This window comes from Siphateles boraxobius, unplaced genomic scaffold (genome assembly GCF_051911475.1).
Source record: "Siphateles boraxobius isolate OS27281-9 unplaced genomic scaffold, OSU_SipBor_1 3, whole genome shotgun sequence".
Taxonomy (NCBI): Eukaryota; Metazoa; Chordata; class Actinopteri; order Cypriniformes; family Leuciscidae; genus Siphateles; species Siphateles boraxobius.
This window is the reverse complement of record NW_027508919.1, coordinates 11,642,965-11,666,124: the sequence shown is the minus strand read 5'-3', so window position 1 is coordinate 11,666,124 and position 23,160 is coordinate 11,642,965. Positions and strand designations below refer to the sequence as shown.

The following is a 23,160-nucleotide window of genomic DNA, read 5'->3' as shown; positions in this document are numbered from 1 at the left end:
TTGCTCACTAAAAAAACCCACAGTCATCATGTTATTATTTTGACGTGGCATAGAGCGGTATTAAGTGGCAGAGTTGTTTACTTCACCTACTTTTTAACTTCCCATTAAGGACATAATTTTATTCATTCACACCGATTTACAAGCGCAATAAGAGGCGGGATTTATCGCACAAACCAATCATATCTAATCACAGCGCCATGGACGCATTACTTCCTCTCACCTGACTATCACTAATTCTCAGTTAACCCCCATCAAACACCACACGCCTTAGGAGGTCTGTTAAAACTGACTGGGCTCAGGGGAGGCAAGAGAGAGGGGGTGTCCTGCTGTAACTTTACCTTAGTGTCTCTGTTGGATAGTGTTTCTTTAGAAAAATACACTTTTTAATGTTACATTTTGTATTGTTTTATTTTTGCAAAAGGGATTATTTTCTCATCCAAATTTCTGAGGAGGCACTGTCTCCCTTGCCTCCTCGGAGGAAACGCCCCTTCCATCATAACAAATCTCTGTGGAAGCCCCCTCTTGTTGCTGTTGCAAGATGTAGCTAATTTCCAAATAATGTGAAATTACACTGCAAATATGAGAAATAAAGCTGCAAAATGAATGCATAATATATATATATATATATATATATATATATATATATATATATATATATATATATAAAATATTACAAAAGAGACAAACATACTACATCAAAGCTACAATAAAGTGAACATATTTCTGTATTTATTTCACATTGTCTATGTATCTGTTTTATTTTTACATAGCTCAACTGGAGGCCCGTGACAGTCTGGGGCCCGCAGTCCACAATCTACCGCATTCCATTAAACGAACAGAAGGAACCAAACATGAAAGCCTTTATTATTTTACAAATAGATGCACATGAAAATCGTACGCACTATAACCCAAAATCTTGTCTATTCTTGTTGCTCAGTCTATTCACCTATCTGCACGAGCTCCGACCAGGTAGGACTTCGGAGGAAGGAGAGCGTGGCTTGGAACCAGTACACGCGGCAACGGAGCCTGGTCACCTGTGGGAACGCAGCCGGCTTTAGGACCCAGCGTGCGCGATTTTCCTCTCCAGCTGCTGCGGCGATGAGGGAAGATCGCGAGGAGAAACCCCAAATTCACACTGTTAAATCCTCCACTGAATCATACTATCGGACGGTAACGAAAACAACAGGCACAGACACTTCCTCTTGCATTTGGATGAATACGTCAAGTTCAGATGCATAGGAAAGCAGTTTGGGGCCGTTAAGGTAAGGCGGCGCGATTCCATGCGATTAATAACAAAGGCGCTATACTGGCGAGCGAGGGGGCATTAAAGGGGGCATTGCACAACGCAATGGAGGGCGACAGTCAACTCTCTAAACTTTGCACTTGTACATGAGTGCATCAAAGTCCTAACATCATGTCATGACGAGATCTAACTATCTGAAACGGATGGATGTATAAATACAGTGCAAAGACAACATGCGGCAACATTTGAAAATAATATGGATAATGTTGTGTCCTAAACTGACCGCACGCGATCACAAGAGCCAATGTCATCACGTGCGTTACGGCCTAGGAAAGTGATGCATCGCGCAAATGCGCGTTAATTTACGGTGCAATAAGTTTGGATATCGTTTGCATCCCCTCAACCTGCCCTCTTCATGTGCTCTCTTCCACCCTTGCGACATTAACTCAGTCATCATGCAGTGGAGCATGCACCGGTGAGACACCTCAGTTCGCACTGTTGCACGGCCTTTCTGTTGTCATTTCCCGTGCCAGTTGTTTTTAATTGTGTTTTGAAACTAAGTTGTAAATGTTGCCCAAGCGGTGACGCTCATTTGCAGCCACCTCGGCCCTGTTTAAAGCAGATCATTGTGGCTATTTGACATATCAAGTCAAACTTTCCAGAATCTCATTTTTTTGCAGTTAACGTAATAATGTGTCAGCCTTCAGATAGATAGATAGATAGATAGATGGGTTGACGTGTAGGCTAGAGGAGCATATGTGGCACGTTCGTCTTGTAGGCTATGTGATATTTTAGCTTTTAATAATGCAGTTAGTCCTAGCTGCAGTGACTGTCTGTCTGATATGATATGATTGTTTTACTCGTATGTTGCATTCACAGTTAATACCATACATGTATTTTTACGACAGCATCAGTGTTAGAGCTTTGAGAAAACATGATGCTCTCAGCGCAGTCTATACGGGGTCAGTTTGCATCGGAGCAGTTGTGACAAAAATAGGTCACCGGCTCAAAGATTTTAAATTTCTGTTTACCTACATGTTTTTCAGGATGGACAAAACGGAAAATTTGTGTGATATTCTATAGCTATCGTCCGATGATGATATTGCAGTGTAATTTTTCTGTCGGAATAAAAGCCTATCTTACGCTAATCATCAAAAGTATGAGCGTCCCCTAACTTATAAGAATGCTGTCAGTGTGTAATCTTGTGCTGCTCTGCTCCGTAAGACTTCATCCGAAGAAATGGCTGAATGGGACAGTGACACTGATTTGGTCTTGAGATATATTATACAGTGGTTGCTGAGCATGATGTCTAAATGGTCATTGTGACTTACAGAAGATCAGGATAAAACAGAAAAAAAGTTGTACCACAAATAATGAAGACTGTGATGCTTCAACCTGTTGGAGAGATGTTATTGTTTCGTTTGGTGGTAGATAAGGTCAAATTGTGGTAAATGATGTTTGCCATGTTCATGATGTTGGTGCATTAAAAAAGGTGAATATTGTGAATATGCGATTGTGCAAATAATGTTGAATATAGCAGGCTGTTAGGATGTAATAAAGAGTGTTTGGCTGACATGTTTACAATGCACAGTGTCTGAGGCTGTAAAGTAAGGGTAGCTTGTTAAACCTGAGATCAAAGCCATGCAGTGAATGGCTACCTGACAGCTGATGGACCTGATTTAGCTATCATCATGTCCATTGTCTTTTCTTGATACAAGGAAGATAACCCCAGATTGTTTGTGTCTTGCTGCTGAAAAATTGACTGATTTCAAGATAAGCATGAAAGGCAGAACAAAACTCATTCACCAAATTAAAAAAATATGTCGAGAACAGACTTTATATACACAGGAGAAATGTATGTTTGTATTATTTAGTTATCATCATATTCTTACAGGAAAACGAATATGACCAGTTTCCCATTTCCAAACACTTCATTAAACATGAATTATTAAAGGAATTCAAATTTTATTTCACATTATTATACCAGTTTTTATGTCAAAATAGATAGCCATTGTAATGAGCTGCACCAAATCTAATGATGTTATGTCAAGGTAGTTTTTATATTGTCTCCAGGTCTTGTTTGCATTAAATACTCAAACATAAAACCATTAATGTCTGATATGTGACATGATTTAGCCTTCAAATTAGGGAAATTGCTCAGCTAATGAATGGATTCGCAGATGTTTCAATAAAAATAACAATATATTTTGTTCATCAGCAACTGAAGAGTAACCTAGTAACAGTCCAGCACAGTTGAAACATAAAGTGAAGCTCCAGAGATATTTTGCAACAGCTGATGCTAGTTGTCACCTGGCAAAAAAAACTAAAATGTTATGGCTTTTTTAGAAGTTAAGAAGGGGAAATCCACCTGAGGATCCCAGTTTCTAATTCTTTAAGCATGATTCCTGTTCATCTGAAAGATATTTGGTTAGGCCTCATGATGATGATGGTGTTTTAATTTAACTTGCGTGTAAGATGCTCTTTATGTATTGCGCAGCATGTTTTAACAAAAAAAAAAAAGGGTTTCCTGTAGTAGCCTACTGAGAAGAATATGTTTCATTTAGATTAAAACATTTAAATAAACACATTAGTGTGGATCTTCATGTGCCTCTACTATTGATGATCGTTCCCTGGTTGTCCGGTAGTAGACATCGGTCTCGTTGCTCTACTGGAGTAGTTCGAGACCCAGCAGGTCTTTATTAATTCCGCTGCAATGTTTGTCTCAACTCTTTTTGTGACGGCCCACGTGTGCGAATCTGAAAACGAGTTTATAGAAAAATGCACGTGCTACTCCGCGACCCTCGCGTGTTGCGTCCGAGAGCAACGGTATAATTGAGAGAGAGGGTGTATTTTCACTTTGTTACTCGGTATGGTTTGCAGTTTAGCGCACCGTTGCGATCCCCTTTCCCCTTGAGCGGCTGGATTCTCGCGGTGCATGCTGGGACCTGCAGTCCTCGCTCCTCCCTTCTCAGGGCGAACGCGGTCAGGGCGTGGATGTCGGAGCACTACAACTCCCACACGAGCTCGGCTCCATCTGCCCCTCTCTCTCTCCCACCAGACCAGAGACAGAGAGATACGGTACGAACCCCCCCCGGACTTTCAGAACCGAAAATCGTCGAGATTAGTGAACTGCGAGAGACAAGAACGGAAGACCGGATTAAAGCCCTTATCTTGATGCGCAAACATCTTCCAAATGTCGGTCAAACGGGTTGGTGCACGTTTGTACAATCTGACATCGTTATTTGGCTCGCTAATTGCCTTTTGGAATTATTCAGGGTTGTATAGACGAAGGAGTCGGTTCTGGGGCTGTGGCATGTCATAACACTTTGATTGTTGGAGCTGCTTCGCTATGGAAACATTTCATGTCGTACGGTGGCAGAGTAATGCAGACCGAGTTGTTAGAGGGGAGACTTCGCTGCGCAGGGATCTGAAAATCGCTCCTTCAGTTTCGTACACCTTGCTCCGTACTAAATAACGCTCTCCCCGCGTGTCACGCAGCAGAAGTGACGATAATAATAAGGAGCGAATGGAAAACTCGGTGACCCTATTAGTTTCCAAACACTCTTTCGAGGGCAATGTGGAGAGAGACAGCCAAAGTACGATGTTTCCTCGTGAAGGATATATCATCCAACCTAAATGTGCGCGTGACATTTCTCTGCCCGTTAATTTTTTTGTCGAGTTCTTATTCAGACGTCATAGCTCGGCTCGCGCTTAGCGAAAAACCAACGGTCACTTTATAGTTTGACAGGATTCGGTCAGTACGAACGCGTCGGTTAGTTGGGCTACATTGTGGCCACACGAACTGTGTAGGCTTTCGATTCTTTATCCGAAGATAACGTCTTTTTAGGCTAATCCCAGCTCGCGGGACCAACATTTTGATGTTTTTGTGTTTAAACAGCGGCGTTATTTATCACTGACTCCCATTTCAGCACGCGATGCGATTCGTGTCACCTGAGAGTCTCTTGTATTGTGTGATACGGTTTTTTAGTAGCTCCAGCTAGAACGAGCGAGTGGGTTGGCCAGAGAAACAAACATTTTGGTCTGTTTTAGGATGATGTTCTGTCCTAATATTAAGCTGGCTATGGATACGTGACATTGGCTGATCATCGACTGCTTTTCTGCATCATCCTTTGTGCATCTATAAGCTCCGGGCTGTGGAGCTCCGACGACGGACTGACCGAGAGACCGCGAGTCTGCTGAGCTCCACTAGAGAGGAGAGACGATGCTTATTTCCTCGTCTCCGTTTATCATTGCGCTGGTAACCCCATTCAAAAGAACGAGGGCTGACGAAAACACGGGCTCCCGCTCCCACAGATCCTGTGTTTTCAATAATTGAGATGCCTCAAGATGAATAATGTCTCAACGAAAATTATCGGTTCTATCTTTAGCAGCAGATATAATCACGCATATAACACATCATAAACTTTCCAATTATCAGACTTTTGCTAAAGGCCTATACGGCTTGGATATGCCATACAAACACTTTAAGTGTACCGACATCAGTTTGATCTAATTTTAAGTCAGAAAGATAAGCAGTTCATATTTTTAATACAGCTGTCACCTGTATCGTCAACGTGGTGCTGCTTCTGCGCTCACCTGCATTCTGATGCGAGTTTACGGTGTTCATGTTGTTTGCATATGGGACTCGGGTGTTTAGATTTGGTTATTCGTGGTGGTTATGTATGTCGTTTCATTTTCCTAAGTAATATCCTGTCTTATTCATGTTTTTTTTCAATTAGAAACCAAACCTCGAGAGATTGATTTGGATGATTTCGTCTCGAATGCAACAATGTGCAACTTCATTTCGAGCTCAGAACATTCGGTTTGATTCCCAACTACATGGAAATCCAAAAAATAAATTTTAAAATTGATATTTATTGGCAAACATAGTCATTACAGTGATTACAAGTAATTGGCTTTTCTATAGTGAGTTTTTTTTTTTCATTTTATGCTCTGCTCTATATTGGATTGCCTTTATATTTAGAAAAAAAACAGAATTTACCGTTTTGTTAGAGACAAATAATTATGACAATTTGAAAAGCTATTATGTGATGTAGAAATCGAAATCTACCACCACAGTTTTTAAAATGATTTAAAAATCCCTATTCACTAATTATGCATAACTGAAAAGGTTACTGAAATGAATTTGTCAAAAAGAGTGGGAACCCTATATTGATTTGAACTGTTGGGCTCTGATAGGAGTTTTGCAAGGCCCTACACACAACACTGTTAGAATTAGATTAAATCACAGCTTGACCACCTCATTATAAGTAAACATTTTAGTAATGCACACTCTGTGACTGTGGACATGAGTTGCTTCGCCTCTATCTAAGGCATGTAAAGAGTAAAGCTTATGTGTTAGGCTCATCATCACATTTATGGTTGCTCTGTTCTATCTGCACTGTTGATGTTGTCTTGATCTACTGCAGTTTGTTCCACTGAGGTAATGAGGCAGTAAAACCTGCATCATCTATCGCATGGCCCTGCATCCTTTATCCTCAACCCCTGGCATTTGTGGCCTGTCATGCACTCGACCATTCCCCTCCATTGAGCTGGGTGAGGGTTTGGGATCTGATCAGTAGGGTGCTTTGCTTCTTTAAAAAGGGGGGAATTAGAGGATGCAGACTTTGACCACATGCAATGTGGGTTAAGCGGAGGTTGTTGCAGTAAAAACTGTCCCTTCAGCTGTGGGAGCTGAGGTTTTTACTCTTCTCTGTTTCAACTTATCTGAGTTTTTGGTGTTTATGCACTCTCTTGTGTACTTGAAATTGATTTGCTCACAATCTCAGAGAGAGTTATGGGTCAAACTCAGCGTTTTTCATCTCATAATTTCATCTCTCCTACAGCATAAGATGACCATGCATTTGCAAACTTATAATTAAAAATGTAAATCGCTGGTATACAGTTCAGAGATCATTGTATTCTTTTCAAATCCATTATTTAAATCTCAATGCTATGCTTTAAGTTTAATATCTATTCCTACTCAAGTCGTGGTCTTAAGGAAATTGTGACATCTTGACTAAGGAAACCTCTGTTACTCACAGGAAGTTTCCAGTCTTTCTCATATCTCTGACTGTAACAAGAGAAGTGATGTTGTGGCCTCATGGTTTGCGTGTAAAATTAGCGTGTAAGAAGGATGACTAGAAATATTTCATATCTCTCAAAATAATTTAAAAGTTCTTGAAAGTAATGTGCATGATACATGTAGTTCTGCACTACTAATAGGGTGTAACAGTTGTAAGATAACCAACTAAACCATTTTTAATGAATGTGTTAACAAGAGTTTAGTTGCCTCTTAGTTCAAATCCCTGTTTCCAATATGTAATGTAGAGAGTGCAGTGATCTATATTTTACATTTGCTTTAGTTAATAATGTCTGAGTTGACCTGGGCTGAACTACACAACATTTATCCTCTACAATCAGTTATAGGTATATTAAAAAAAGAATGAAGTTAAAATGAGTGAAAAATCAACAGTATGGCTTAGCCATACTTTTTCTGTCTGATGAAGCAAGCATATTTGTTATGACAAATATTAACATCATTTGAAAGGGTCAGAATGTTGTAGAATGTTGTCCCATAACAGATTATTGACTGATCAATGAATGATTTATCTTTATTTTAAAAAAGTTTTATTTTTATGTTCCAAATTGTAACTTTTAATTTGAAATAATTTTACATACTCAATTTGTGCACTTTTTAAAGCTGTTTTTTTTTTTAAATGATCTAATTCTACTACAGAACTACAAACTACCCAGAGGAGAATCCCATGAAGAGTCACTTGTCCACACACACTGAGTAATGTGTTGAGAAAACGCCTATGCAGGTAACATATATTTCATTGTTATAGTCTCCCCTCTGTCTCTTTTGTGTGTTTTTTTTCCCAGTTTCCCCCTGAGTCAAACTTTCTTCCCTGTTTCTTTGCTCAGGTGGATCCCTCACCAATGAATGTAGGGGATGGAGGGACGGTAAGCAGAGAGAGCAGTGCCCCTACCCACGTGTCTGAGAGCATGGTGGGGAATCCACAGCAGACACTGCCTCTTGAACTTAGAGGTGACATACCTCAAAGTCAGCAGAACAAGTTGAGGGCGACCACAGACTGTAAAACACCCGACGTCTGCTCAGAATCCAGCAATTTAAATCATTGTCCCCAAGTTCAACCCCACAGCATTGTGTTTAGCACTGATCCCGTGAGCACACCGTTGCCTGATCGGACTGAGGTTTCCAAAGGCAAGGTTGACAGTGCTGGCATCTACTCGACTCATCAGTGGCCTTGTGGTAAAAAGGTCACCCCAGAGGCCCCTGTAAACTCTGTTCATTCTAGTATAAACCTAAACAAGAAGACTAATGCACCAGCACCCACCCAGCCTGTGATAAGCGTTCCTTTAGGGTTCCAGTGCTCCACGCTGTTTAAACCGAGCCAGCCTGTTGCTTTCCTTCCCCCTTCCAATTTTTCTTCTCCTCTCTGTAAGATCACACTGCCACCAGGGTTAGGTCAGATTGCAGCACTGCGAGAAGCCACTGCTAGCCAGTTTCAAAAGGACTGCCCAGCGCAAAGCTCTTGTTCGAGCACGACACCTATGCTTAAAACATACCCGTATCACTTTTCCGTTGGGAGAGGACCCGGTGCTGAGAAGAAGCCTCAGTCTTCAGGATCCAAAGTCTGGTGTGACTCTTTGTCCAAGGGCTTTCAAGGTGGATCTGAGCATAAAGCCACAATGTCTTCTGTAGCATCCCCAGCTCTAGCCCTTCCAGTACAGCAAGCCACACAGGGCTCGGCTCCACAAACCCATTATACCATTTCTCCCACTGCTGCCATCTGCTGCAGCCCAGCTCTGGCAAATATCACCACTCAAAGTCGGCTGCTTAGCCTTGTAGAAAAAGGTTCGACGTACCGAGGTGCTGAAAAGACCTCTTTAGCGTATCTGAAACCAAAAACTCTGTCCAATATGGAGGAGCATAATGTTTCCTGCCCCGTTGAGTCAAGGGATGTCCCCCTTGATCTGTCTGCAAAGTCCAAGCGACAAAAAAACATTAAAGATACCCAGAACCACCCATCATTGGCCACGGAACAGCATTCTGCTGACTCTCATCAGAAAAACGTTGCTGGTTCTAAAAAAGTTAATTCTGCTTCTTTGGGGTCATCCAGTACATATGACACCCATAGAAATGGTGCAACACAAAAATCATCTTCAAAACTAACTAATCACCATGCTTTGGAACCCAACGCATCCTGGGCCAAAGGCTCATCTCCTGGTTCCTTAAATAATCTCCCTGGTACATATGTTGGAGTGGCAAGCCCCATTCTAGCATCTACTTTACGTAGCAAAGATGGAAAAAGTGCTGCTTTTGTTGAAGATTTTCAGACATTTGCCAAACAGGAAACCATCTCCATCATTGACCAAGGAGAACAGCCGGTTTGTAGAGAGAGGAAACCACCACTTGCTGTTAATAAGGATAAACATAATAAGGGAGGCAAGCTCTCGACAGGTACTCATCAAGGTTTTTTATCTACCCAATTATCTACTACAGCAAATTCACAGCCCCACCGGAAGTCTGTTTGTGGAAAAGATGGGACCCTGTTTACACCTCCAGTTAAATCCTTGTGGCAACCACCTTGTGTTCTTTCCCAAGGATCATCTCTGCAGAAGAGGGCAAGTCAGACTCAGGCCCCAAAGACTAAGAGCACCCTTGGTTGTGAGAGAGCACTGTTCCATAATTCCCATTTAAGCCCAACTAAAGTAGAGGATGAAAAGTGGGAGAAGGCCAAATCCCCCCTGTCCAACCTGGAGTCGATAGTGAAGCAGAAAACTCTTGAGACCACTGCACTTACTGGTGAGAACTACTGTAATCTATCTTGTGTGGGATCCAAGAGGCCTGAGGTATCCAGCGTGCAGAACAGGTGTCAGGACTCCACGTTGCAGCAGACTCTTACAACTGGTTCTCCTCCATTTAGGGCCATAGAAGAACAGGTCAACAAATTAGACAGAACCTCTCCACAAACAGATGCTACAGCAGCTCTGAGCAGACCGGAGATCACTACCGCTCCTGTGACCAAGGATAAGGGACGAGAAAAAAAAGAGACAGAAAATCTAGTGTCTGGTGGTAGACAAAAAAAGAAATCTAGTACCCCTAGTAAAAGGACTGCTCCCAGTTTTCAAAGGAAATTGTCTCAACAGTTAGAGGATGAGATGACAAAAGAGGCGAAAGCATCAGAGAGGAAGGCTTCTTCTCATGTTAAGCTAGAAGGAAAAGCCTTTTCCCTCCTTCAGAGCCAGACTGTAGAAGCAGAAGGAGAGGCAAAAATCAATGGAGCCAAAGAGGAGATACCTTCCAAAGGCAAAGTATCCACCACCAAACTGAAGAAGCTGAAAAAGCCTGCCAAGGAGAAGACACCTTCTGAAGCGCTTAAAAAGAGTATTACAGTAACTAAAAAGCAAAAAGATAAAGACAGACCATCAGTCAAGCAAGGCCCCTACCATAAAAAGGTAAGATTTATTTTAATCTGAAGATTTAGTGGTTCATTATTATTATAGCTAGTGTGTGTAATATGTCGCCAACAATTGCATAAGCCATGACTGATTAAGTTAAAATTTCCCTTAAAGGGATAGTTCACTCAAAAATTAAAATTCTGTCATATGTCATAATTTACTCACCCTCAAGTTGTTCTTAGCCTCTAAGAATTTCTTTCTTCTGCTGAACACAAATTAAGATATTTTGAAGAATGTTATTATTCAAACAGTTGATGTTCCCCATTGACTTCCATAGGATTTTTTTCTCCTTCCATACTATGGAAGTCAATGGGGCCTGTTAACTGTTTGGTTACCCATATTCTTCAAAATACCTTCATTTGTGTATGAAATTCCTACAGGTTTGGAACAAGATGAGGGTGAGTGACAGGATTTTCACCTTTGGACTAACTATCCCCTTAATTCAGTCTAAGGTCGGGAGTTTGAGCAAAATCTGATATCACAGCATGAGTGATTTTGTCGGAAGAAAAGTATATGACAAAATAGTCATTTCTGCTAGACATTCAGCCAAGAATGGTTTAAAAACATTTGATAATGTCTGATTATCATCCAGTAAATGAAATACTTGGAAAAATGAAATGTGTTTTTATCTCATTTGATTATTTTCTCATTTTATTTGGACCTTGATGGAAAGATTCAAATTGTGTGAATGGAAAAATAACTTTAATTAACATTTGAGTTCAAAACAAAAGACTCAAATGGTAACACTAATATTAAAGTGATTGTTTTGATTCAAAATTATGATTGGATGAGCCACATTTGAACATTCTTTCTGTATTATATCATCATGGTCCTCAGACCCCATGCAGAGAATAGGAAAAAACATAATATTAAAAAAAAAAGTTTTATCTTTTTGTTTTAACATTTTTGTTTTATCGTTGCATTGAAATGTAGAGAATATTAATTGTAAAAAAAAATTGTTAAAATAATAAAGTTTGATATAATGCAACATTTACTTTCAGCCTATGGCCCTCGGTCAAATTAGATTTTGTGACCCTTCATAGTAAAAATATGTAGTCAACTCTCCTTTAGGACTGTTTTGGGTTCAAAATAAGTTAGTCTGTAATGTATTAACAAAATCATCTTGATTTGTCAGTCAGTTTTTTCTTAAGGCCTGTTCACATCAAGAAACAACAACTATAACATTAAAGATATAGTTCTAAAAATTGTTCTAAATATAAAAAATCCCCACCACAATTACATATCGTTGGAATCACCAATCAGAAATCCATTCTGCTTTAAGAGCACCAGCATTTAAAGTGGCAGATGACAAAACTTTACTGCATGCTTCTAATAAACAAAACTATATCGCCCGCTGGTGTGAACGCTAATATAGTTATGGTTATTGTAATCTTTAGTTATGGTTCTTGGTGTAAACGGCTTTTAGAGTTGACAAAACATCTTAGAGGATTTTAAAACAGAAATAGGAAGCTTGTGGTTTAGTTAATTAGTTAAAGATTAGTTAAATAGTTTATATTAGTTATTATTTTTTTCATTTGATCTGTCTAAATTGTCCTTTTAGTGGTGGTTGTGTTGGTGTTATTCTCATCATGAGTTACAATGCAATTCCAATGGGTGTTTTTCCCCCATGTAGACAGTCTGTGGTATATGGTCACAACTGGAGTTTAGTAAGCAATTTTATCATACAATGTTAAAGTTTTGTGGTTATACTTTGTTGGAAACTGTGTTCTGATACAATTAGGGTTGTAACATATCGTAATATATCGTGTCACTATATAGCGCAATACAAAAATGCAACAATATGTATTGTGGATAGTTACAATATTTATTAAGTATAGTTCACCCAAAATGATAATTACAGTGCGAGGAAAAAATTCAAGTTTACAAAGTTTAAGTGTCAGCACTTCATTAAACTACTATATATAATGTATAATAATGCAATGGGAGAATATTTGTGTGTCCTGATAATGTCAAATGTCTTCTGTTACCAGTAAAAAGTGGCCTACATTATTTTAAATATATTTACAGTGATAGAGTCAGTGACAGAGTGAAAGCATATTCATCTAAAATAAATCTGTATAGTTTTTTGAAAATTTTTTAAAACAATATTTTACCTCAATGAAAACAAGGGTATCAAACCAAATCAGGTTTCCCCCAAAATTTAGACCTACACAATTCAGCTAGATCACAGAACATTTTTTGGGAATTCTGGAGGGAAATTAAAATAGTTCTCGTGAGATTTTTGCGGGAGTAGCCTAGTGACGTGTGTTCTGCTGGGCAAACGAGCTGCATGTGTCTAATTATTACCATTATGAACCAGTGATAGGTTTATAGACAATTACATTTTTGCTTTGTTTAAATAGCCATTAATCCAAATTACAAATATGCATGTGTTATTGACAGACGAAATGCTTTATGATTTTTGTGTTGTACTTTATCAGAAGAAAGATGCATTGCCTGGAGTGGGAAAAAATGTGCTGAAAGATGGAATAGGCGCAGCCCCCAAAGTTGGGGGAAAGACTCGCAAAGGGAAAATCTGTCCAGCTAATATGGAACACTCGGACTCAAACAAAATAGGTACTGACCCAGCTTGTAGTTAAAGGGTAGTTCACCCAAAGGGCACCTCGTCATCATTTACTCACTCTTTATGTCTTTCCACACCTAGGCCAATCTACTGTATTAAAATAAAATGATATTTTTAAGCAGGTCTTTTTCTTACACTGATGGGTCATAGTGACCCGGGCTGTTAAGTAGGGGTGTGAACCTACACTGGTCTCACGGTTCGGTTCAATTACGATTATCATGTCATCGATTCAGTTCAATTCGATATCGCGATGCATCGCGGTGCACTGCATCTGCAATTTAAATTTTTACTCCAAAAGTGATGTGTGCGTGCGCGCGCACGTGTTCGCCTGTTCGGGAAGTCGCACTGACAGAAACAGTGACATTCCAGTTTAAGTTTCAAGGGAGTAAAGCCTGTTTATGCCATTTAGTAAATGAAATTGTCAAATACATTTTTTTGTAAAGAAATGTTCATTTAAAAGCAGCGCTTATTCATCACTGTATAATGTTACCATAGAGATGCGCGCATCAACCATCGCCAAGCCCGCTGATGAAGGTAACAATCATCCATTTATAATCATGCGTAACAACACAGAATAATTGTAATTTGACCATCGGGTTCGGATACTTAAATCAGCTCTATGTGTGCGTGACATGAGCACGCACAGCAATTGTCTTCTCCAGGTCGAGCTTACCAGGTTGTTCATTAGAGCCGAAATGTGCCCAGAATAGATGTAGGCTTTTAAAGTATTCGGAGCATTTTTAATTACTCGCACTCGCGTCTTGCCTCCTCTGCCATTAAAGGGACTTTAAGCAACAGCTGCTGATGGAACGGCAACGGCAGCCGGAAGTAAACGGTTAACTGCTGTAGTTAAAGAACGCAACAATCACTAAGCAACAGTGAAGAGTACGGCGTAGGGGATAATTTAATCATTTGACAAAATACAAATAAAGAAAGTGATTTTAAAAAGCAGGAGAGGGTTGCTTTGGCCATTTAATGATTATACATAAACAATTACAATGCCACATACCATAAAACATAACATTAACTTTCTTAATCTTTCACGTAGTAGAGACTACGGCAAATCAGCTGTTCTCCCGTAGTAGACGGTTACAGTAGAACGTTGTGAAGTAGCAGTTAAGTCGAGATAGATCGCCAGAACGCCGTTGCCGTTCCACCAGAGGCCGTTGCTTAAAGTCCCTATTGTATGCTACCGCGACAAAGCACACACACGACAAATGACGTCAGAAAAGCGTCAGTATAACCGGTTATGGTCTATTACTGAACCGATTCCGAATCGTCCTCGTCTGCATCGCGATGCATCGTAGAAACGATTAATTTCGACACCCCTACTGTTAAGTGACAAAAGAGACATAAAAAGAATGAAAAAAGCACCATAAGAGTCATCATGGTGAACTCTAATTTGTGAATAAATTGTTCAGCCCGATTTGTGAGCTGGATCAACTAGATCATTGACAAGAACCTGCTCAAAAGAATGATTAATGCACTGATCAAGTTCTGCTTTCTAACTCAATGATCGGCTGCATAAGATCTGGAATACAGTCAACAACTTATATTGTCATTTTTTCTAAGCTTAACAAAAGCTGTGGTCACTGTAAACATGTATGAAAAAGAGCTGTGTAAAAGATTCCACCACAATATAACATCATACAGGTTTGAAATGACAAGAGTGAGTAATCAAAATTTTGTGGTGAATAATACTTAAGATGTTTTTGCTTTTTTATCATATTTAAGACAGTGGGTTGGTTTTTCAGATACCAAAGTATTTCTCACGGATAATTGTGAATTGTCAACAGGGTTTATCACCGATTCAGAGAGCAGTCCATGCAGAAGTCCTCAGGTTGACAGAGATTCGGGCTCTTTCAGCAGTCCGGGCTGGCCTAGTAAGGAATCAGACTCCCAGGAGGAGGCCTCTCCACGGCTCAGGCGAGGGCGCAGACGGACTGATGAAGCGTTGCTCCGAGACTGGAGCTTTGCTACTCCACCTACTCCTCCCCCTCTCGATCCCCCCTCTACACCACCCCCTACCCCACCACCCACCGTACCAGTCCGCCGGCCGCGCGGAAGGCCTCGAATCAATCCTCTGCCTGAGGAGGTGGATGCGGACAAAGACAGGCCCACTGAGGGTGGAGACACCTCTTCAATAAAGAAAAGGAAACGCTGCAAGAATCGTAAATATCAGAACGGGGAATACATCACAGAGAAGGATAAGGTGGCAGATGGAGAGGAGGAGAAGCTGAGCGTGGAAGACGGTAAGGCCACTATTGAGTAAAGATGTCTGAGGCTTGGTGAACATTTTGCTGAGAACGTCATTCTGTGATTTCCCTGCCTGGTCCTGATATTTAGTCCATGGGCTGCAGTTGAGGGTAGCATAATTAAAATGTCAAATAAATTTTTCATTGGGAGTAATATCTAGCATGATTCAAACTTTCAAAAAACATTTTAGTTACAATTATTGACTGTTAATGAATGTGAAGATGTTCATGAATTTCACGTATTGTGAATAAGATCGGTGTAGCTATTACTAAAATAGGAGTGTCCAATGTCTGAATGTCGGCGTTACCAAAGGTCTGTATGTCTGTGAATTGCAAATTTACCTGACCTCCTTAGGAAAAAATGAGTTTATTTTTGATAATTGCTTATTGAAAGCGATTTATTTAAAGTTACCACAAAATCAAAATGGACAAATCTTGTTTTTAGGAAATATTGGTAAGTTTATTGTCATTTTTTTCCCTTGCACATCCTAATATTTTTATTTCATGTGTCCACATAATATTTAATAAATATACCGTCCACTTCCCCTTACTACGACATCTTTGCTCTGATGATGTGTTCACCAGCACGAGGGCGGGACAAAAACCTCTCCTCTCCAGCAACCTGTCACTCACATGAGATCGCAGGAATAGCAAATGACAACGATCCAATCAATTCCCGAAGGACAAAATCAAGTCCTGCCCTGGCTTTTTTTTTCTCATTCGAGAAGCTGGTTCACTCGGATATATGTCACAATATGGATAGACTTTGTGTCTATCTATACTGCTTTAGGAATGGTGTAATAAAAAGTTTGGTGCTGAAATGTCAGTCTATGCCATTGCAGATGAGAAGATGGGTGTGTACCCTTGTCTCAGTGCCACGCAGACCAGCGAAGTGCCCACTCCAGACATCAGCCCTAAGCGGACCCAATTCACACGTTCTGGCTCTGCACGACCTCAAGAGAGTCCTCCCGCCACACATCCTAATGACAAACCCTCAGGGAAGAGGAAGTTCAAAAGTAAACACTTATGTGACACAGATGAGCAGAAAAAGGTTAGCTGAAGCATCTTATCAAACTTTCAAGCATTTTGAAACTAGAACAATTAAACTGAAAATTGTGATATCAAGTTTTTTTCATTATAGTATACCTATTTTCAATTAGTCTTATGCTGCCCCCTAGTGGCATTTTGAGTCACTAAAGGACTTTCCTACAACAGCTGTTTTTATTGGGACCATGTAACAGTTGCCCTCCCCACAATGTCATATCCCTCATGCATGACTCTCTGTGTCTTTATGTCTTTGTTTCAGCTCAAGACTAAGAAAGGCAGCTTGGGCAAACGCACAGGGCCCCTCATGCCTGATGAGGACAGTCCAGCCGCCAAGAAAACCCCAACTCTTTCTTATGCTTCTCCCAAGCAGTCAAACTCTCCACTATCTGGTAAAAAAGGAATAGCTGGGAAAACAGGAATCCCTGAATCTACTCCAAGCCGTCCAGTGCCTCCAGAAGTCCGTCGATTGATTGTGAATAAGAATGCAGGAGAGACGCTGTTACAGAGAGCTGCTAGATTAGGTTACCAGGTAAAGCAACCCTTTTGGTTGTTAGCTGACATTGTAATGTTAATTATTAAATATATTCATATTTATTGTAAATTACAGAAAAGTTCTATCAATTAAAAAAGTTAATCCAGTGGGATTTCATTCATTATATTGACTATTTTTTGTGAGCTGAACCCCTTAACCTAATTTATTTTACCTTAAATACCCCTTGATATTTTAAGTTAATATTTCAGTTAATAAACAACATATTTGCACATTGACTGTTCGCTGATGTCAGTTAATGGTCACGTGACACGCAGGTAAACATTTAGCTTTTTAGTGATTGTTTTATTTTGATTGTTTTTATTTTTATGTTTATTTTAATTTGACATTTTGATGATTTAATTAATTATAAGCTTTTCATTAGTTCATAAACCCCTTGCAGGTCCCTCACAAACCACAGTTTGGGAAACACTTATGTAAATAATTTGCTTAACAGCCCTAAAAATATGAATGTTGGATCAATCAATCATTATTTATATAAATGTTTATTTTCAGGATGTGGTCTTATATTGCTTGGAAAAGGATGTGCGAGAGGTGAACCGGCGTGACAATGCGGGATACACGGCACTGCATGAGGCCTGTGCACGTGGCTGGACGCACATTGTACAGGTGCTGCTGAAGCACGGCGCAGATGTTAACTGCAGCGCACAGGACGGAACGCGGTGAGCAGCAGGTTACAGTCAGGATATGATAGAATGATACAGATAGAATCAGCACTTTATTTATTACTTGAAATATTCATTAAAAGTACCTAATGCCACTGAAATGCACCAAATTTTGTTCAGTCCCGTAAACGGCTTTGGGCTAATCGTTTTTTAATTGTATAAAGGACAGTTTTGAGCTAGGTAGCTAATGGGCCATGTTAGATTTGGGAGATGTATTTTTAGAATCAGACTCTACAAACTTGGATTATATTTGTCCACCCACAGCTACAATATGTCCAACAAACTGTGTCCAATTACCATACTGTATGAAACTATGCTTTCCTCCTACCACTTCCTGTAAGAGTTTTGCCATGTCCTAGTTTGCGTTTCCATGCTTTTTTCATCATTGCAGCCCATCTACAGTAACGATAAGATTCATTTTAGTTAGGGAATTTAGTATACAGGTGAAACTCGAAAAATTTGAATATTGTGCTTGTGCAAAAGTTATAATTTTGATGATTATGGCTTACAGCTTATGAAAACCCCAAATTCAAAATCTCAGAAAATGTGAATGTTACATGAAATCAATAAAAAAAAACATTTTAAATACCGAAATGTCGGCCCTTTGAAAAGTATAATCATGCATATGTATATAGTTATATATCCTAAATATATTAGTTTCACCTTTTAATTACTGAAATACATGAACTGTTGCACGATATTCTAATTTTTCGAGTTTCACCTGTATTATGTACTGACTTGCCTTCCAAATCTTTGTAGCCCAATTCATGACGCTGTAGCAGCTGATAATCTGGCAGCAGTCTGGATGCTGTTAAATCATGGAGCAGATCCCACACTGGCAACCTACTCTGGTCAGACCGCAGTTAAACTAGCCCAGAGTCCCGGAATGAAAACGTTCCTCAAAGGTAAAACCGCTTCATTTTCAAACAATTTTTGCCAAACAATCTCAAAAATCCTTCTGTAACATTGTTTAGATTTAAAATGTCTTTGTGATTGTTTATCCACAGAGTACTTCTCTGATTTAGAGGGACGGGCAGACCAAGATCCTAGTCTACATTGGGATTTCTACAGTAGCTCTGTATTTGGTAAGAAATTAAAGTTAACTACACTACTGTTCAAAAGTTTGGGGTTAGAAAGAAAGAAAATAAATTAGTACTTTTATTGAGCAATTTAGATTGTTAGAAAAATGTTAAATTGCAAATAAATGCTTTTCTTTTAAACATTCTGTTTAAGAACCTGAAAAAAAGTATCATGGTTTCCACAAAAATATTAATCAACACTGTTTACAACATACTGTAAGAAAAGTTTCTTGAGCATCATGTCAGCATGTTAATATGATTCCTGAAGGATCACGTGACACTGAAGACTGGATAATGATGCTGAAAATACAGCTTTGCATCACAGGAATAAATAGTTTTAAAATATAAAACATTAAACTGTATTTTTGTGTTCTCTTTACTGTATTTGTGATCAAATAAATGCAGCCTTAGCGAGCATGAGAGACTTCTTTCAAAAACAATTTTAAAAAGTCAGAGACCACTGAGAAAAAGTTTTTATTTCATTTTTGCGATTTAAATTGCAAAAATATTTTTTGTTACCATCAGCAGCATAACAATGTAAGTAAAGTTTTTTTTGAAAAATTAACATCAGTTTGGTTCAGTATTGGCTTTTACTGGCATCGCTCTGATGATTTGAGAATAGAAGCAAGAAAATCTGACCTATTTTGTTCAATGTCCAACAATAGTTTTGATTAGTACCTATGAATAATGCAGCATATTCAATATTTCTTATTCACATTACATAATACCAAGAGAAAATAAATAAATGTAATTTTAGTGTTTCAACTTTGGATCCCAGATTTTAATATGGTCTCAGAAATGTTTTAATAATTTTTCCTCAAAATCGCCAAAAATGGTGGTGTAACAAGTAAGCGGGTAATTCAAGTAATTCAAGCTGGAAGTGATCCTAGTTTTCCGTGACATAGCTGCCCACTAGAGGGTAGCAGAAGCACTATAAACACGCTCTGGTGAGGTCTAGTGACTAGAGGTTGACTTTTGTCTCTATTTGTTATAAACTTATAAAGAGACAGAAAAGGAACCTTGCTGGGACTTCCTGTTGTCTCAGCCTGAGGAAGAATTGGGGGACAGCTTGAGCGAGCAGGTGAAGGAGAGAGACGCTGACACTGACTGTCTCCTGTTCGAGTTTTCCTCTGAGCCCCTCCTACCCTGCTACCATGTCCAAGTATCACTAACGCAGGGGTAAGTCGCAGCGGAAATATTTTTTTTAAACATGATCATGACATCACCTAATCTATTTGTTTCCTCCGCAGTTTTTGTAACTGGTTCTTGCTGGCAGACGTGCTGAAGCGGCTAAAGATGTCTGCACGCATTTTCCGGGCTCGATACCCTCAGTTCGAGGTGGCCAGCATCGCTCAGGCAGAGCTGTGGAAGCAGATCTCCGTCAGTCAAACGTGCACCGCTTCGGACGAGCTCCAGCCGGGCGACGATGAAGACGGAGAGGAGACGGTGGAGCTGGTGCGCTGCGTGCCAGAGTTACAGGGGCTGCTAGGCTCCACCATACAGATCCTTCAAGAAGATGAGGACGACAATTCAGAGGTCAACACCAGACCCTGCAGTCGATAGCGACTCCTGCCCTACAGCGAGGTGCCGTCCGCAGTTGTGCGAGGTCCATTGCAACCGATGGCCTGTTACCAGTACCAGCACTTTGTATGTTCAGAATCAGCCAGAAAGGACCTATTTCCTCACAGACACTCTTTTCACAGACGTCCTGAGCAATGAAAGGGGCCCTAGGGAGCGACTTTTCCATGCCCTCACCCCAGGGAGAAAGGCTGGGGACGGACTCCACTGGGAAGCAACTTTCAGGTTCCTTCTGTAGGGTTTTGTTTTTTCAGTATTCAAATTTTTTTTAATAAACCTATATGTATAAGTAAATATATATGTATATCTTGACATCAGGGTGAACGCAACTGGTTGTAACTTATCATTAACATGTTTTTATGTTCGCTCATTATTGACTGTCCTTTGGAAGGAGTGGTAATCCAAGTCTTTTTTTATCTTGGTAAACTAAATGTGTGTAGCTAAGAGGCTTACGTCAAGCTAACAGCGGCAGGAATGCCTTTGGGGCAGATGGTTCCTGTGTAAACCATCGAGCCACTCTCGGCTCCCAGAAGCCCCCTAACCTACAGCATATGTTCCTCATCCCCGGCCCTCTTTACCTCAGCACCACTGCAGCTCTGCCAGGTTTTGTGTTCAGACACGGGATTGTGTTCCTGTGACATCTGACGTCGCTTAGTTTTTGCTTTGGAAATCGGCAGGTTGATGAGCTGTTGGTTTTATCCACTGGTTTAATTATTTTAAGATATCAGCAGAATTAGCCGATATCAACCTTGACAGTTAAGTGGTAAACAAAAAAAGAGCCTGTGAAGTGTGTGTGTGTTTTTTTTTTTTACAGGTTTTCTAGAGCTGTTTTTCTAGATTCCGTCTTGAACTGCTTTCCAGTGCTCATGGAAGGGGTCCTCTCCAAGGTTTTCCTGGTGTACCAGATTCCAGCGTGCTTTGTGGCGCGTGGTGTGTTTTATTTACACTGATTGTTGTTTGTGCTTAATTTAATAGTCATTAATATATTTGACCTTTTTTGTGTGTATCAGACAAATGATATATGAGAATTGCTTTGTATGGTTGGTGCTTTATTTGACAGTGTACAAATAATGATCCCTTTATCCTGAGGTTGTTTTGTTTTCCCACACTGCGAACAGTATTTTAACAGGCTAAAGTACAGTTTTATTGTACTGGTGCTAAGCTAGATTTTGTGTTGACAATCAATGAAGTTTTGTTTGAACTGAAACCAATAAATATTTAAATGAAGAGACATGTAAAGATAGTTTAGTTTCACTACTTATGGAAATACCACGAGACATGGAGAAAGTACTTGGGTTTTGATTAAAGAAGGCATATTGCTTCAGTGATCTCTGTTCAAAGAGGAGAGCTGTTAATTTGATTCTTTTTTTTATTTTTAAGAAATCAACCAGAATAAAGCATGATTGTCAAGTCTTGCTTGTGATCTGCTGTGTGTTTGTAACACCGGATAAGGTGAAGTTTCCACACTTACGTACAGTAAGCGCTCTGTAGCGACAGCATTAAATATTTTTTTTGCATTATGATTTAAGAGCAATATGATTAAAGATGACAAAGTTCAGTAATTTTATGTATTAATAAAAATCAGAAGTGATGTTCATTCAAATTCTGTATTAATCTATATTAATAAAAATCATTCATATAGATTTTACCCACACTGCATTTTCGGAATTATGTCGCCAACATAAAATTGTAATTTAATCATTTTGGAAAAGAAAATATCTTTATCAAAATGAGGACTGTCCTCAAGGGGGCACTAGATACTAACAACATTACTTTATCTGCGCTATGACCTGAGAGGAATCAAAGTGCACGTTTTAAACTGAAGAAGATTAATTTAATTTTAATTGATTTGGATTTAAATCGTTTAATTATTACATGAATATGAAAGCAGCTATATATTTACATATTTTAACACGATATAAATTACGTTTTTGGGGACCGTTTCTTAAAAGGAATTAATTGTATTCAGCATGGGTGCATTAAATTGATCAAAAGTGATATTAAAGACATTTGTAAGGCTACAAAATAAAATTCAAATAAAAACTGCACATTTTAATCATTTGAATTCTTTAAATCATCACCTGAAATAAATTAATCACGGTTTCCACAAAAATACTAAGCAGCACAACTGTTTTCAACATTGAGAATAATAAGAAATGTTTCTTGAGCACCAAATCAGCATGTTACACTGATTTCTGAAGGATCATGTGTCACTGAAGACTGTAGCCTAATGATCCTGAAAATTGAGCTTTGCCATCCCAGGAATAAATTACATTTTAAAAGATAAGTAGTAACAGTTATTTAAAATGATAGGCTAGGCTGATATTCTCAATATTTTACTGTAGTTTTACCTTATTTTGAGTTAATAAATGCAGCCTATGTGAGCAAAAGATTTCTTTCAACACAAACTACAAAATCTGTATCACTATAAAGTTGCCTACAAATCCAATTCAAAGGTTTGGAGGGCAGTTCGCTGCGGTAAAAGGTCAGAGAAAGTAGGTGATGCTGGTTTTTAGAGGAAGGGACAATCAATTTGTTGAGAAACTAGTGCACTGTAGTACTCATGGGGAATGAGACGAGACAGCATTTAGAAATGAGAGTTGTCTGCGTAGACTATGGCCTCAGGAGACCGGGTTATGCTGAGGTGAGGAAGTCAGATAATTCCTGAGT

The 23,160-nt window shown here is 39.4% G+C and overlaps 1 protein-coding gene across 5 annotated transcripts; it reads left to right on the top strand.

Moving 5' to 3' along the window:
* The first annotated feature begins 1,082 nt into the window (after nucleotides 1-1,082).
* Nucleotides 1,083-21,905, top strand: bcorl1 (BCL6 corepressor-like 1). Of its 5 annotated transcripts, none has more exons than XM_077247835.1 (12): nucleotides 1,083-1,262; nucleotides 7,983-8,067; nucleotides 8,171-10,729; nucleotides 13,174-13,309; nucleotides 15,113-15,568; nucleotides 16,414-16,622; nucleotides 16,878-17,147; nucleotides 17,664-17,830; nucleotides 18,593-18,738; nucleotides 18,841-18,918; nucleotides 19,917-20,091; nucleotides 20,163-21,905. In XM_077247835.1, the coding sequence occupies exons 2-12, from the start codon at nucleotides 8,062-8,064 to the stop codon at nucleotides 20,473-20,475; spliced, it is 4,515 nt and encodes a 1,504-aa protein (XP_077103950.1). In that variant the 5' UTR covers nucleotides 1,083-1,262; nucleotides 7,983-8,061; the 3' UTR covers nucleotides 20,476-21,905. The 5 variants fall into 5 exon arrangements, with proteins under 5 accessions (XP_077103950.1, XP_077103953.1, XP_077103949.1 ...); XM_077247838.1 differs by lacking the exon at nucleotides 1,083-1,262 and adding an exon at nucleotides 4,214-4,321; XM_077247834.1 differs by lacking the exon at nucleotides 1,083-1,262 and adding an exon at nucleotides 4,214-4,451.
* The last annotated feature ends 1,255 nt before the right edge of the window (nucleotides 21,906-23,160 follow it).

Coding starts and splice junctions, on each gene's coding strand:
- bcorl1 (XM_077247835.1), top strand. Junction 10,730..13,173: donor AAGGCCCCTACCATAAAAAG/GTAAGATTTATT, acceptor GTACTTTATCAG/AAGAAAGATGCATTGCCTGG. Junction 17,148..17,663: donor CTGCTAGATTAGGTTACCAG/GTAAAGCAACCC, acceptor GTTTATTTTCAG/GATGTGGTCTTATATTGCTT.